The sequence below is a fragment of the Pangasianodon hypophthalmus genome, chromosome 1, assembly GCF_027358585.1.
Source record: "Pangasianodon hypophthalmus isolate fPanHyp1 chromosome 1, fPanHyp1.pri, whole genome shotgun sequence".
Taxonomy (NCBI): Eukaryota; Metazoa; Chordata; class Actinopteri; order Siluriformes; family Pangasiidae; genus Pangasianodon; species Pangasianodon hypophthalmus.
The window spans coordinates 5,453,477-5,470,946 of NC_069710.1; the positions used below are offsets into that span (position 1 = coordinate 5,453,477).

The 17,470-nt window shown below is 37.5% G+C and overlaps 1 protein-coding gene across 10 annotated transcripts in view; it reads left to right on the forward strand.

The window, feature by feature from the left end:
* Window positions 1-17,470, forward strand: part of ptprma (protein tyrosine phosphatase receptor type Ma) — a 196,970-nt gene that overhangs the window by 74,035 nt on the left and 105,465 nt on the right. For all 10 annotated transcript variants that reach the window (XM_053236401.1, XM_053236410.1, XM_053236422.1 and 7 more), the window contains exons 4-6: window positions 4,995-5,073; window positions 9,308-9,429; window positions 10,377-10,551. In XM_053236401.1, coding sequence (XP_053092376.1) covers window positions 4,995-5,073; window positions 9,308-9,429; window positions 10,377-10,551 — 376 coding nt within the window. The remainder of the gene's footprint in view (window positions 1-4,994; window positions 5,074-9,307; window positions 9,430-10,376; window positions 10,552-17,470) is intronic.

The following is a 17,470-nucleotide window of genomic DNA, read 5'->3' on the forward strand; positions in this document are numbered from 1 at the left end:
TTGAAATGTTTATCTCTGTTACATCTTAAAAGGCAACTACCAAAAAGATTAAAAATGAGATGAACAATTTGTGGGTACCACAAAGCATATGACTGGCAGAATCTTGGGAAATGGCTGCAGAAGGGTTTCTACTTTTGGGCTTTGAAGGGGAAAAAAACATGGTGCTATTGTCATCAGATTCATGGTGTTTACCATCTTCACAACAGCAGAACAAGCTTCTTTTGGCATCATACACTGCAGAGAATCTTAATTAATTCAGTTCACATAAAGAGCTCATTCACACTTGACATGTAACCACTAAGCTGCCCAGGTAGGCTGATTTGACACCCGCCATGTTGGTGTAACACTGCCTGTTGATCCTCATAGGGAATCTATTTTAATTGCAAGAGAAATTCCCAATTACTTCTTGCAAAATCGGCTCCTGGTGCTCTTGTAGCTGATTCTGGACTGCTCCTCCGGGTTTGGCTGAATAGAGGCAGAATAAGAACCAATCTCTGCACTTCAGTCATTCAGTAAGGACCCAGCATGCACCTTTAATGGCTGAAAAGTCATTGTGTAAAGAAGTGGCACCACAGGAGAGCTTTTTGTGACAGAATAGATCTTTCATTGACTCAACTGGAGATGAACATTTCAGCACAAACGGGAGAAAAGAGGTAGCAAAAGTATCAAGGTTTAGTGAGAGAAGGGAAGTGCTACTCCATGTTTGTCAGGATATAACATAAGGTTAAGGATTGGAATGACTGCAGAGGACTTGCTTCTTTACATAAACTTCAATGGTTCTTTTACAAAACTGATTGACCAGGTAATCAGAAGGGAGATCAAAATTCAAAAGTTTGCACAATCTACAGTTTGAACTGGCTTTTTTTTTTTCTTTTTTTTTTTCCGAATTTAATAATCATCAAATTTTTTAACAAGATGCTTGTTACCTTGGGCTGTGCACTACAAACTTCTGAATTCTGCAATACACTTCATCTTGTGTGCTGTAAGATTTAGTAGATCCGGAAACCTATACAAAGTTGGATATGGTGTAGTGTCTCAACAGTTTGCAACAACATTTTTAATATAGTTTTTAATGTAATGAAGACTCATTGTATTGCTGTGTGTAGTTAATCATGATTAATCACAAATTTGACCCTAAAGTAAGAGTTTCACATTTGCAACTTGCTGCAAAATTTTGAGGCATTGAGAATTTGACTGGAAGGAACAAGGAGAGAACCTGTGATAGAGAGTTGGATATGTAGTTCCGTGAAATGGCCATGGAATGCTTGTCACACGTTTTAACATAGACTTATTCTGCTAGCAAAAATGTTTGTAGAGGGTGAATGTAGTTTTGTATAGCCAAACATGAGCATTCATGCAAATGGCCATTCAATATCTAGAACAGGGTTATTCAAATAAAATTTGTGAAGGTCCAGTTTTATTAAAATTCCTTTCTTACAAAGGAACGGATAACTGACTAACATGGATGAATGGCTACAATGGTTACATTTAATGCTTAACCACTGACGATTAGTTCATGGCTGCTTCGTTTTGAAGTGGTTATGTTTTGTTTTTGCACTGGTGCTTCACATTTTGAATTTATAATTTTATGCAAGGAAAATAAATGCATTCTTCTCTGTTCAGTACATGAAATAAAAATCTATGAAAAATCTGTGAAAAGTCTCTAGCTCTATAGCTAGTATCTGGTCTGACGAGCAGCCAGTTAAATAATTTATATAAATATACAAAGGTTGCTTACAGCTGACGACCTCTGATCTAGAGTCAAACCACTTCCCAGCAACAGAGAAGCAGCATGTAGAGATATACGTATGATGTAATATATAATCATATGGCTGCAGCTTTCCAGAGGAAGAAGGAATTCCAAATGAAACCCGAGGTCTCCAGTGAAATAACCACCACCTGCTGGGTATTTAGGGTGGGTGTAAGGAGACACTTCACCATCTTCTCAGCTCTCTTTCTCTATGCCGCAGCAAGGTGTTATTGGTGAAGACTGCAGTTGCGACTTCTTAATATTACAATGATTAACAATAGAATCTGCAATCTATGTTATTGTAGCTAATTAGCGATGGAGAGGTAATTATGGGTTTGCATAATTGCACAGTATCTTAAGTGTTTGTCAAAATGAAACCACCTGGTACTGAGAACTTACTTTGTCTCTTATTTTGTAATTATGGGGTTTGTGTTTTTATCCTTTCTCAACTCCCTTTGCACTTTTCTTCTGCTGTACAATGAGAGAACATCACTAGCTCTAATTACTCCTCCAGTTTGGTCGCTTTTCAAAACTTTTAATAAATAACCGCATGTAGTTTGAATATGCTAATGTCCGTGGCCTGGTGCTCTCTGAACTTCACTGACATTTTGTGGTGTTTAGTTCCGAAGCATGTTATTGTGCTTCTGTTTATAGCATCTGGATCACAATTACAGGTGTGAGGAAAAGACCACTCGTGCATGATCAGGTCTGAATGAAAGAGGAGAGCTTGTAGCTCTAAGAACAATTATATATATACACTACTATCAAGATGACAAAAGGAGCTGAAGCCTAATGCTTAGTTTCAATGAGGCATTTATGAAATGTAGTGATAGACTAATTGATACATTATACAGTTGTCTAAATTGTCCACTGTAATGTTCAGAATCATCACAGTCTCATATATTTCAGGCATACTGTTCTATTCTGCTACAATAACTACTGAGGGAAAAATAAATATCTGTATAAGCTTTTGTCTCACACTGATTGCTTCTATATAGAAAATGCAGATTCTTAAGAAGCCATAGTGGCTTCAGTAATTGAGTAATTATAAATTCAGCTAATGAAAACAATCCAACAACAGAGAACCCTTGGCGCATTGGCCATACTTAAGAGACCTCTGGGGACCAGAACGTTTTTACTGTGCAGTGTAGCGACACACATCAACACCACAAATTTAATCTCCCTCTAGCTTGCCATGACATTTAACATGCCCAAGACTGGCTTTTCATTTTCTTTTAAATTAGCCCCTCATAAAGCTCTAATAAGCGGCCAGGCCACTTATAATTGTTCCTCAAAATAAAGTGGAATGGAAATCAATTTAAACCCATTTGAATGACCTAAAAAGCATCACGTTTGAATGGCCTCTCAATGTTATCTAGTACTAATGACTTGTTTGGATGATCTTTGTTCAGCATACATTGGAGTGACACACTCAAGTCTTACTAGGCAACGTAAATGGGTTTGAGGAAAAACTGTCACCTGTTATTATTGAGCCATGAATCCCATTTAATAGTAGAAATCGAGGTTTATAAAATGGAATGATAATACGTTTTAGACAAGCTGACCACTTTCGTGGTTTTCTATATTAATAAAGCTGTCTTTTTGTATTAATTCAAGAGCAGACTAAATGGTTTTGAAAGAATGTACTTTTTTATTGAGAAAGGAAGAAGAAGAGGGCATTTTCCCTGCAGAACTGATTATACGTTTGTCATATTCTTTGTCTTATAATGAAGAGGATGTGTTCTTTCTGAGTCTGGTTCCTCTCAAGGATTCTATCACATGTCATCTCATGGAGTTTTTCCTTGTGATTGTCGCTGTCACTGAGATCCAAATCTATGTCTCAATTTCTGTAAAGCTACTTTGTGAAAATGTCTATTGTTAAAAGCTCTATACAAAAAAAAATGTGAATACTATTATTAATATTTCACAGACTTAAAGATGTGTGGAAATACATACATATATACATATATATATATATATATATATATATATATATATATATATATATATATATTAGAGATTCCACTCTGCATTTCATATTTTACATTGTATCTGCACTCTCACAAGCACATTTTTTCCAATAGTTCCAATAACACATTGACAGTCAACCTTAAAAACCATCAAACCAGCATGACCTTTTTTTTCCTGTCCTCTCACAATTTGGCAAGTCACTTTCAAGAATTATTGAGTTAGTAAAGGGATAGAAGAAAAAAAATTCAGAGAGACATTGAGTGGAAATGATTGGATAAGTGGGTTCTGTTTGCACGTGTCAAGTCTGATGTAAACCGAGTCTATAGCAGGCCTCCAGAAATCTGAGCACACAGGAAAAAGCAGCATGTGTGTTTTAACCAGTTGCTTCCTGAGTGATAGGGTTAGTGAGACACATTGCCCCCCTCCCCTTTCCCTTTTCCTCTGTCATTGTTTCTCTCCGTCTGTTGTGTGGTTTGGTGGTCAGAGTGAGAGAATGACACTACACAGTGTTGGCTGTAAAAAAAGATCAATTTATAAACCTCTCACAGCAGCTGCTATTAGTAACCCAAATCAGTAATGTAAAGAGGTCATGGAAACCTGACTCTGTGCTCCGCTGAGGCCTATGGGAAATCAGTTTTCTCGCAATAGCAAGATGCCTGTTGGTTTTGATGAATGTATGGAAAGAACGACTCCCTCACACAGTCAGCCCTCCTCTGAAAATATAGGAGCACACAAACGCTCTGGGCCTCTTAAAACTAACCAGCTGTTCACTGTTTTTACACTTTTTGACTGTTCAACTGTTTATTGTAACAGAGAAGAAACTCACACTGAGGTACAAGCTAGTTTCCCACTCACTCCCACAGTGGGTGCAGATATTATTGTTAGCACAAGAGATATTTTCTGACAAACTTAGTTTCTGACGAATTTGTTTGTCAGAACCTGTGACCTTGCCCAGGATAAAGCAGTTACTAATGTTGAATGGATGAAAACAGTAACCTACATACCTACATGCTATCGTGTTAAGGAATGTGGCCTTTCATTGTCCTGCAAGCTTCATATGTGACCGCCTACTCCCACACAAAACAATGGGAAAAAAAAGCTTTTTTGTTGGGTCCCATGAGATGCCCATCAAAGCCCATCAACTTCTGAATCATTTCCATAACATTAACCTGAGTTCTTCATGCACTATATAGAGAATTGTTGATATTTGATTTAATATTAGTCATTTAAAATCTCTCTCTCTCTCTCTCTCTCTCTCTCTCTCTCTCAATAGCTCATCTTTGAAGTAGTGACCTCAGGACAGCCGGGGTTTCTGGCTATTAAGGACATTTCCCTCCAGGGACATCAATGCAGTAAGTTCTCTCTCTCTCTCACTCTTTCTTTCTTATGCACCATGAAATACATGTATTTTGTTCCCAATATATATACCATATGCCAAATCCTGAATACCAGAATATTATGAGAAGGTACTCTGAGACTATACTTAAATATGCCATTTCAAACATAATAAACATTTAATAACTTTTTGTGTACATTGTAGCATTAATTAAAGTTAGGACTTGAACTATTTGGGTATCATATGGTGCTTGTTCACATGGCAGAGTGATGAGGCTTGGTACATTTCCAGCACCATTCCCTGGTCGTGGACTAATTATGTAATTGTTAAGTAAACATTGGATTAGTAAGACACCATTTTTTAAAATATGGGCTATTTCATGTTAATGTGTATAGCACAAAAAGTTTGTTTCAATGGTGGCCAGAGATCTAAACAGCAACTGTGCCAATAATTTTTGAAAATATAGACAATTTTGAGTAAAAGACAGACTTTTTCTGTGGCCAAATCTCAAATGCACTACACACATTCTACAATGCTGTTATGTTATATTTTATGTAGTGAGCATATAGTGAATAGGAAGCCAGCTGGGATTCAGCCAAACCTTACAGTCGTGGATTTTGTGTGGATTATGGATAGCACAAGATCTGTTAAATCAAAAAAATATCAAAGACAAGAAAATGTTACTGTTGTAACTCAGTGCAAACAAGCCTGAAACAAAAATGATATTATGAAAAATTGCAGTGTTGCCCTTTAATGCCCCCAAAAAATGATATTTATAAAAGAGAAAGAAAATAATCACTGCACTAGTGGGTATTTTTTCTCACAATGGTTGTTTGGTTGATTGGTTTGAATGACGACTTTGTTTAAGTCATCAGTGTTCTGCATTATTTATGGCTCCGCCTACATTCCCCTGTTCAGTACGCATGGTTCCCAGGAGATTCAGCATGGATACTTAAAGGAAAAGGAAATAATGACAAAAAGTGGTCTCACAGATTTGTTAGGGTAATGTGTTTTAACACAATATCCTGCTACGTGGTACTAATTTATTATTAATATGAAAATATTTTGTAAGAACCAATTGTAGACTAATTATATACTTTCACTGACTAAAGACACAGAACACCAAAAACGGCTTACGGTTTATTTTATCTGGTCCTAAACCTTCATAAAATCATATTTTCATATATCAGAGCTGCGGAAATGAGAGAGGACAGATGCATTAACTTTATAATTTCCATTTCATTTGGCTTGTCATTCAGTATTAACTCTGATAGCATGGCCTGATATCTGTTATGATATCTGTCAAGATGAGATAATGCATTCCTTTCTCACGCAAGCTGTTTAATTTTTTAGTAATAATGAAATATTTGTGATAGGCTACATGGGTGTGTTATTAGTGGTTGTATGTAAGAAGTTCCTCACCGTATTATTTCACAGTGAAGCTCTACTCACAGCTCAGGATGAAAAACAAGATGCCTAGAAAGCTGTTTGAGCTGTTTGGTGTCTCTTTTCAACCGTTCTTCACTCTGTCTCAGTTTTCACCTTCTGCCTTCCACCTGCTAATCCACTTCTCCCTCACAGCGTTTGACTTTTCACCCCTTCATCTACCGCTCTCTCATGCTGTTTCAGTCCCTCGCTTATTCCATCAGTCATTCCATAATTCCTTCAGCTTCCTAACAGATCTCTGCCTCCTGATATTTCCTGCATTACTTACTTCTCTCACTTCTTTTTTTATATCTCCAGCTCATTGCATTTTCCTTTTTGACAGCCTCTCACTTATACACTAAAGTATAAAGTAACTACTAAAAGTATCTGCTTAAAGATCTAATCGCCACTTTGTAACAAAAGATGATTTCTAATTATTAATTTTTATACCAATATAATTTTTAATGATATAAGTAAATCTAAGTAATTCTAGATATAACATTAGTATTATAATAGGATTATTGTATATATGTATATATGTATCAATGCCACGCCTTAAACATTTGTTTTTCATTTGGATAATAATCTGTCTGTACTCTTTCTTTCCTCTTCTGCTCATGTATTCCTAGTAACAGTTTTACGAGGACCTATTCCACAATGCTAATGAAGTGTGAACATAATATATTACCATGTAGCTGACAACATGAGGTACATAATACGAATCCTGACATATGCAGTCAAAGATTCCTGAAATAAATTGGAACCAGATGCTCAGCATCTTCTCATTTTAGGAATACACACATAACCTAACTACTAGTGCTACTACTGCTAATCACTCACCAGTTTCGCTAAAGTTCAGGCGGTGCCGAAGAGTAACAAAAGCTTCAATTCGACTTAAATAATCAGTGTGTTTTTAATTAAAATTGTTAAATAAAAAAAAAACACTCAATAAGAAACCAATGCTCTGTTTTCATTTTAAAAATGGTTATTAAATTAAATTTGTTATGAACACGTTTTATAGTTACAGTTAATTAGTAAAACCTTGTATCATTTTTCTAAATGCCTCTTGACCCAAGTCTTAATCTTATAACAACTGTTTTTCATCCACATTTTTCCTTAACACCAATGTAGCATGTTTTGAGCTCAAAGTAAACGTAGCTGCCGTCCGCTAGTAAGGGTCACGCGGTCTATCCACGTCAACCGAGTTGTGAATGAGGAGAAAGAGAAACAGCAGGCCAGAGGTCTGTTCTGAAGCCTGCCTACTGTTTCAGTTAAGGACATCGTGGTTCACTTTATCCGGAGATGAATGAGGGAGCTAATTATTATATATATATACATATATATATATATATATATATATATATATATATATATATATATATATATATATGTTCAATTAACATGGACTTTCATCTTCACCTGTGATCTTTATATATAACTTCCAATTATGTATTCACATCAACCCAGATTCTTGTTTCACTTTGTTGTCAGTCCCGCCATGAAATTATAATAACATAAGGCTACAATCAGCCTTTAATGAGGATATTGTGGGGGTGGAGTGTTCAGTGCCGGTAGTAAGGTCTTAGGGTGGAAATAATTGTTGTAGCCATCATCTGAAGTCTGTCTGTCCTTATTTTCCAGTGTGTTTTAATGCTGTGTCTGTAAAACCTTCCTCAGTTGCCTTGAACCTGAGCTGAAGCTGACAGGCTGCACGCACTGGCTGGAATAAATACCAGCGGCACTGCATGGTCTCACTGCTTCTCAGCATAATATCCTAATTGAAAACTCTGACACAGCTGACCTGGAAGACAAAAACAGTCAATTTTGCATTTGAATCCCTACAGATTTGCCTCGGGGTATTTAAGACCGGGGGCACAGGCCATGTTTGAATTTGAATGGTTTTACTAGTTTTACTTAAGGTTTTAAAGGAATACTCCAGTGTTTTTCAGTCTAATTTCTATCGAGTGTATCTGTAAGGTATGAGTGAAAACAGTGGACAATAATTTCAACATTTCACATATTTACTTATTTATAATAAAAGTCTAAGATCAGTTGGTGGGGTATAAAATATTTATGATTCTAAGGTATTTGAAAATTAAGCTCTGTATAAATATAACCATATATGTAAATCTAACTGTACAAATAGTTAGTCACAATTTTTTCAGAGAGGAGTGTTTTACTGTTTTTTTACTGATAAAGTTGGCACATGATCACCACAAAACCTGCAATAAAGTGTAAGTAACCAGCATTGCCCTTTAAGGTGTTTCTTCAGTTTTTCAAAGTTGGATAAAGCTATGTAAAACAGTCTTTGTAGGACATTTGCTCAAGTCTGTTTAAGGGTTTAATGACTGTAATTTTTTATTTATTTTTTTTTATCGTCACATATTTTGTTCAGTTTGTTGATAAAATTCAACAACTGCCCTTAGACTTCCATTATAAATGAAATAAATTTGAGCAATTTTCTCTTCTCTGTAAATGGCAACATGTTGAAATTCTTGTCCATGGTATAGATGTGGTGGGTAGAGAAATGCTAATGTATTTCTTTAATATAATAACTTACAATCCACTGAAATTGAGGATTATATAAAGAGTTATGATTCCTATATGATTAACCTAATATAAATATAAATCCTCATGAATTTGAATTGACATTCTGTACCTTTACATCATATTTATTTAGGGCTGGAGCAAGAAGAGGAAATAACACAAAGTATTTCTTATCAACTGTGCTCTATATCCCAGAAGACCATCCTACTAATCATAAAGTGCATAATTTGTGTAAATATAAATGGACCCACTGATATTTGTGTGTGTTTGTGTTGCAGTGAGCACGCCACACTTCCTGCATATTAAAGGTGTAGAGGTTAATGCCAGGCAAACAGCTACTTTCCACTGTACCATAAACGGCCAGCCCAAGGACCATGTCAACTACAAACTGTGGTTACAGGTAACACTATACTTCTGCTTCATGCCTTCTAATGGTTTCATGCTTTATTTTATTGTCTACATTTCCCGGGTTATTAATGTCCTATTCGGCTTTGTGTAACAGCAAAGATGAAACACAGTCGATTAGAGAGATGCGTCTCATGACATTAATGAAGAAATATTTCCAAGGAATAAATGTCCCCATCTGCCCACAGCATGCGGATGTGCATGCACAAGGACACACAGTTGTGTGTTTTTGGATGTTGAAGTGCGTGTGAGTGTATGTGTGTGTGTGTGTGTGTTTGTGACAGCTGTAGGGAATCAGTGGCAAGTGAGTGCGTGCCCAGAGAAGAATAAACAGCTCTCTCTCTCTCTCCTTCTCTCTGAGAATCCACCATTCCACTATATAAACAGAGCGGGAGTACAGAAATGAACACACACACACACACACACACACACACATACACAGACATGCACACATGTACAAAGCTCTTGGTTTGGCTGAACAGTCTGATATTGAGACTCAGTTTAGATTAGAGTTTGCGAGGATCTATCCAGTCCATTGAGTCTGTTTGGCTGGAACTACTTTTCTCTCTAAAGTTTTATACACCATAAAGTTCCTCCTTTGTGAGCAATCCAAGGCTGTGTGTGCTTCTTTCCCAGGAGATCTGCAGCTGCCTGCCTGCTTTTTGCTTCATTCACTGATAAACACTCCTGAGGAATGTCCAGACCTCGTGATCAGACATCAAAAGCATGCCTCAAACTATTCTCTAAATTATCCCTCTGGGATGCTGAGCCCCTCTAACTGCCTAAACTATTCATGTTCATGCTTTCCATTTTGGCTAATTTTGCAGCAGCCTTGCACTCCTTCCCACATCATGGGTCACAGGAATGTTTTCTGACAGACAAGAATGTGTTTGTTTACTGTATTATTACAGGAATATCTGAAATTCCTGTTATTCCTCTCAGGGTATCGGAGGCCGAGAGGCTCTGATGAAGGACACTAAGCCAGTGAACCTCAGACGCTACACGGCAACGTTTGATGTGGTGAACACAACCAAGGGGGATTCAGGCCGTTACCGCTGCATCGTCCAATCAGACAAGGGAGTGGGAGTGTCCAGCTACGCTGAGCTCATAGTGAAGCGTAAGTGTTAAACGTCATATCACAAATCTTACAACTGGGATTTCAATGACTCACCACGCTGAAGTTACTGAAGTTACTGCACCAGTAAGCTCATTTAACTTTAATTCTTTCCCTGCACCAAGTGCTCAGCCCCTGAGAGTAGTTTGGAATAGAATAGAGTAGAATAGAATACCACAGCAGTATAGACTACAATGGAATATAATAAAATAGAATACAATGGATTAAAACAGCAGAATAAAGTAGCACAGAATAGCATTGAGCAGTGCAAAACAGTGAAATAGAAGAAAAATAGAATAAACAGCAGGATTGAATAGAATAGAGTAGCATAGTACAGAGCAAAACGGATTGAAGTAGAATAAAATAGAATGCAGTAGCAGAATAGAATAGAAAATTGAATTGAATAGCGTAGCATAGAGCAGAGCAAAACAGAGTGAAATAGAATAACATAGAATACAATGGCAAAATTGAATATATACAATTTTATATACAATACATTGGAATAAAACAGCTGAATAGAGTAGATTGAATATAATCGAATCGAAAATAGAATAGAGTAGCAAAGAATACAGATAGAATACTACAGGAGAATAAAACAGAATAGAAAATAGTATACAGGGTGTCCCAAAAGTCTCCAGACATGCGGGGACTATGTGCTCCAGCACCACGTCGGTTGTGTCTTTGTCAGTGGATGTTCGTGGACGTCCACTGCCAGTCTTCTTGAACTTGTTAATAAGTTTTGCAACAGTGTCGTGTGTGATGTGCTCGCCATGTTTCCTGATAAAGTCCATCGCAATCTTGCGACAGCTTCCTGATCCAGCCATGAGAATCATTTCAATATGCTCTTCTTTTGTCAAAGGCATTCTTAAAGGCTATCTGAAAAAAAATATATAATATAAACCAAGTAAGAAAAATTTTGGAAGACATTTTAATAAAAAGTGTTTATTTGCCCTATGTATGGAGACTTTTGGAACACCCTGAAGAATAGGTTAGAATGGAGTAGATTATTTCATTAAAATAATGAAATAGAATATAGCAACAGAATAGAACAGAAAATAGAATAGTATATATTATCATAGAGAATTAATAGAATAGAATAGCCTTGTTGTCTGTTAGCAAAACAATGAAATTAGGTTTGAGGCTGCATACAAATAAATTAAAATCTATACAGAACTGTAACTATAATTAGGTCTGTGTGGTAGAATTTATATATTTTATAGTTAGTCATGGTGATTTTGATCAGAAATAGTAGTGCCCTGTATATTCAGGCCAGTGTTTTGCTCAATGTATCCAGTGCCGTAATGAAATACATTTTCGATGTTTAGATTAAAATGAGTGTAGTTCAGTCTTTTTGTGTGGGAGAGAACAAACTACAGGCCAACATCGTTTGTGTGTGTGTGTGTGTGTGTGTGTGTGGTTATTTCTCAAACACGTGACCGAAAAAACGGCTGTCTCTGGTTCTGACAGAGCAACGGCTGAAATGAAAGAGTGCTACATTTAAATACTTTTCCATCTGAGTAAAAATATCGTTACAATGTAAATCATAAAACTGCAAGAAACACCCTTCTTCCCCTGTGGTACTGTATTTTGTTAAACAGCAGAGTGTGTGGCCTAAGACAAACTCTTTATTTTTCATTTTTCTGAAGCACTTTTCCAGTGTGCTTGCCATAGGTTGGCCTCTTTCATTTCATAGCTCGTGGCCTTAAAGTGCCTCTGAACTCAAAAATTGTTGTTTTGGTTAAAATTTGTTAAATCAGCACAAAAAAATCACACGTTATGTTTAAACCAGAGACTTTCTCCGGAATTGGTTCAGTGAGTCACTAGCCGTTAGCTAGCCATCCTGATAAAAAGCTAACAGTAATGTTAGTAATAAACAAAATCTTGGTCTATTTTGACAGTATTGGTAACTGTTAAAAATCTCTAAGAATATAACAATGCCAATCAAGTCACAGACACTGAATTATTCACTGAAACTTGTGTATAATTCTTAGCAGTTAGTTTGCCGGCTAGCTACATTAGTCAGTGCTAGTGAGATATTACTGTATATTCCTAGATCCTGGTATTTTTAATGACAGTAGAAGTGTAGAGCTGTTCCGTGGCATTAAAGCACATTATACCACAGCACTGTTTAACTCATGAAATCTGATTGGTCAGAAGGTGTTGATTAATTTTCAATAACAGCTTCCCTGACAGTAGTGCTGGCTGTAATTCAAATCACAGCTTTATCATAATGTGCTTGTTCTAATCATCTATTGTTTTTTTTAGTAACAGCTCATACACAGGGAATTGTATGGCTGTTATTACTTATTGATAAGTGTTCTGTAAAAAATGTATAGCTTATTTAACAATTATGAAAGGAGTTTCTACAGGAGAGCTGGAGGTCGGAGAATGTTGCACTTTGCTTTTTCTTGGCAACAAGCTGAATTCTGAAATATTTGGTCTTATTAACTTAAAGAGAAAGAGAAAGAATGACTGTTTAGAATGTAAATAGTAACAGGAACTAGGTTTCCACAACATAAAACGTAATTATAAATGGATAAAAATGTGTCGTTCTATCATCAATAAAAAAAATTTAATTATTGGCAAATTCCTGTTGTATAAGAAGAATTAAACACTTTGGGATTTGCTTTTATAGGAAAATAATCAACTTTGGGGTGGTAAACAGGTTTCATGTTCAAACTCATGAACAAGTTTTTGATTATTTTCCCATAACATTCTTCACCATTGTGGTTTATTTTACGTAACGGTATGTGTGTGAGTGGATGTCTTAGTGCAAAATACAGAATGTGTGTGTGTGTGTGTGCAGTCATTAGTATGTGAGATCTATAGGAGACCTGTCAGTGTAAATGAGCTGAAGTGCGCTAGAGTATTCAGCACTAAATCTTGCTATGATTTTTCACACACAGCAGAAACTGGTTCCTGTCCGCCGTCTCACATTATTCATCATTATTTAGGCAGCATTACAGAAAGTGGCAATTCTGTGAGCTTGGAATTGGAGTGCATTACAACGGCAACAACTTCTTCCTATTATTTGCCCAAATTCATTCCAGTGTTTTCAGTTGCTTTCAGTGCCGTGTTTCCCGATTAAACATTATCCCATTTCCCAGCCATGTATCCGATGCGCTCATTGAGCACAACCTGTTCGCTTTGCAAGGCTGATGCATCTCATTATGAGCGTCTGCTAAAGGGAGCACTAATTCAGGCTGTTCTTAGTGCAGTACCACGAAGAATTGGCCGAGGGCAACGTGTACAACAGCATGCCCAAAGCCTGCAGGTTAACAAAGCTGACCTGCCCTCCTGAGGCAGCATGATGGCTAACATAAATCATTCACACTCTGCTCTTATACTTTGTTTCACACCCCATACGGCCATTACAAGCCTCCAAGAGCCACCAGTGCGCATATGGGCATTGCAGCGCACACTTGCAGTTGCCACAGGTGTGCTGTATCCCTCTGTTTTTCTTTCATTTAGCTTTTTTTATTTTCTGCATGGTAGGTGGCCAGAAGGCAATAGAAGATAGAAGAATAGGGCAGATGTCAAAGAAGTATCACCAACCAAGAAAACTGGAAAACACAACATTGCAGAGAAAAAATGTGTGTCCCAAATTATATTCACTGTATTAAGGGTATAACACAATGGCAGTGTCTGTATCTATATAGGTTTAGTGCTCCAGATATCCATATCTGCATCTATATTTGAATTTAAACTTTAAGTGGGTGTGTCTTAAACTCGACCCCTACCTAAACCTGGGAAAAAAATTGTGCACTGTTAGCATGGTGTGTGAATTCTGGCTCTGACCATTCCTCAATTTCAGCTGCGTCACTGGAGTTACTGTAATCTGTCTCGAGATTCGGGACTGTTTTTTTGCACAGTATTTGAATGATATATTCTAGTAAAATTTAGTTCCCAAAATATAAACAAACTAGTAGCCTGATTTAAATCTCCTGATCAGGCAGTTACTAAGGATATATGAATAAATGCTGTATGTTTTAATGACCGTGACCTTTCTTTGTCCTGCAAGCTTCATATCTAACAGCTCACTTGCTCTAGCATAAAAGTAGTTGCTCAGGCAACTTTTTTTGGTACGTCCCATGCAATCACAGTCCCGATGTACACCTCTAACCCGATGCCCTGTGAATCTTTCTGAAAAGCTTTCTAAAAATGTTTTATTTGTTTACTTCCCTACACTGTACTAAACAGTATGTCAAAAAGGTATGGTGGTACATATCTACCAGTATCAGAATCTATCATGCTGTACTGTTTTGACATACTGTTTAGTGCAGTGGGATGCCATTTGGGCTGTTACAAAATAAATTAGCTTAACTACCATTTTAATGCCACTACGAATCTGTTTAAATGGTCTGCTTGTAATTTTAAAGCTTTGCTCTGCCATTTGGATGCAAACATTTAGTGTGCAAGGATGAGATTTGTTTTTTAAGCAGAAGTTGAAGTTGGAGACACAGCAGCTGACAGTTGTCTTGGTGTGTCATGGTTTGAAAGGACAAGATGAGTATTTGAGGTGCTGTAGGAAGTGCTTTTGAAACTTCTGCATGCTGCTTCTCAGAAAAGGACTTTACCCCCAGAGCTGTTTGGAGTGCTTTTATCTTCTCTGTCTGGCATGCGACCTCAGATTCGTGACATCAACAAGAGCTTGTCTTGCATTGGAAAACTTTGTGAAACCAGACCAAACCAAGTCCAAATAACAGAGTAGCCAGATAACAGAGTAGAAACACTGACCCTCAAAATAACAAATAGGTTCCTTGTGAGACAGCGATCCTGGCAGTTTAACAAAGAAAGAGTGGATTATATCAGAGAGATCATGTGGATATAGGGGTCAGGTTGCATGGCCATAAGCTTCTAAATATATCCAAATGTGGAACAGGATTTAGTGAATGGATATGTGTGCCAGGTGCAGTGGCATGGAGACACACAGCTGTGTGCTGTAAAACACACACTCAGTATAGCCAGCAGTAGTCATGCCTGTAAACCACTGCGCCACATCATGGTTGTAATGGTTCTCTCTGTGACCTAACCTCCTGGGAGCCGTCAGCAGGTCCAGTCTTAGATTCCTCAGTATCCTAACTACATTACTTTCACTGTAGTTCCTGAATAACTAATGCTTGCTGAATAATAGGCTTTAATGAGAATAATTGAATAATAAGCTACGTTTTTCTTTTTTTCTATAGCTACCTGGGATGAAGTGTGCTCTAGCATTTTGACTATTTCCTAGAAGTTTAATTCTCCAGAATTTGAATTCAACACCATTTAATTCTGGATCATAGATTTTTTTTATTTTTTTTTTGCTTGGATGCTGACAAAGGGTTTTTAAGCCATCCTAGAAATGATCAATATCCATAGAGATGTGCCAAGAATCAGTTATAATACTGTATGTTGACTTGTGGTTAGATCGTCAACGGCTATGTTTCCACATGAGAGCATTGAAAAAACAGATAGAAGAATGTCAGATCAATCAGACCCCTACGCCCCTTCCTGCCAAAACTCAAATAAATGTAATGACACATGGACAGAATGGAGCCAATGATGCATTGCTGTCTCCGTACAATCCTCCGTACAATCTCTGCTTTAAAATGTGTTTTCTGGCCAGATTGAAATGTCACTTTATCTCACGTAACGCAGCAGTGAATGAATGTTGCGTGAAGGCTTGTTTCTTTTGGAGACAATACCTTACCCCCTCACTGTGGGCGTCTACACCTGTTCCGTGTCTGCCAGGCTGAAATTGAGATGTCAGACAGGGCCACAGGGAGTGGGCTTACAAGAGTGAGAGAGGAAGACAGTTAAATTGCCACATGCAATATTATACAGCAGTGGAGACAGACATGGAGGCTTGTGTTTTGACAAGGGGGCCATGTCATATGTTTGGATGCTGATAAAGATACAATCTGAGCTTCCAGACATTTTTTTTTTGCCTGGGTACCCTTGTTTGCACTTCACACCATGTTTGCATTTCGCACCTTGTTTGCACTTTGCCTCTTGCCAAGCCTCTTGTATGTGCAAGACCAGGCCTTTTTGGCAGCAAATAAAGCAACTTGATATGATTCAGTGGAGAGAGGAAAAGTTACCTTAACCAACCTACCCAGGCAAAGCAGATTTTCTCTCAGCACAGCCTGTGTTAAACTGATATAAATAGCTTTGTTTTATTTGGTAATGCTCTCACACCGGTATGACACCAGCATGACATGGTATGCTGACACCTGAATGACTAACACTAACAACTTGTTCTGCTTAGAAATTTTGCATTTATATTTAGTGCCCTGACACATCCGTCTATTGTGTTTTCAGTGCCCATCAGCGTCATAAGCTGGCAGCAGTGCATGGTCTATGATTGGCTGTTCAGCCTAGCGAGCAAAGCAAGCAAACTGCAATCTCTAGAGAGCACACATAGAGAATATCTCATTCATCTTTTTCAACTTCAGCTCATCTGCTCAGCATTTCTCAACTTCTGCTCATCTGATGTACTGTATCTAGTTGTATTTTTAAAACAAAATGGCTGAGTAGATATTTTTAAACAGATTCACAGTGGCTTGAAAGTGGTAGCTAGGCTACTTTGATTGGCTGCATCCCAAATCACATACAACTGCACTAAATATTTACATTCATTCATTTTCAGTAACTGGTGCCAATCCCAAAATGCTGGGCATGTGGTGGGAATACATCCTGGATTACCCTCCATTGCATTTTTACATTTAAGTGATTCAAATTCACAACCTCTAATCAGCAGGTCAGAGCCTTAACCACCAAGCCACCACTGCCCATGGACTACGCATCATGGACACACATTCAAGTAAACATTTGCATCAGGTTAGCATAGCCAATCCACTTACTGGCATATTTTTGGGTGGTGGGAGGAAACCAAGAACCCAGAAGAAACCCACATGGGAGAACAGGTAAAGCTTCACAAACA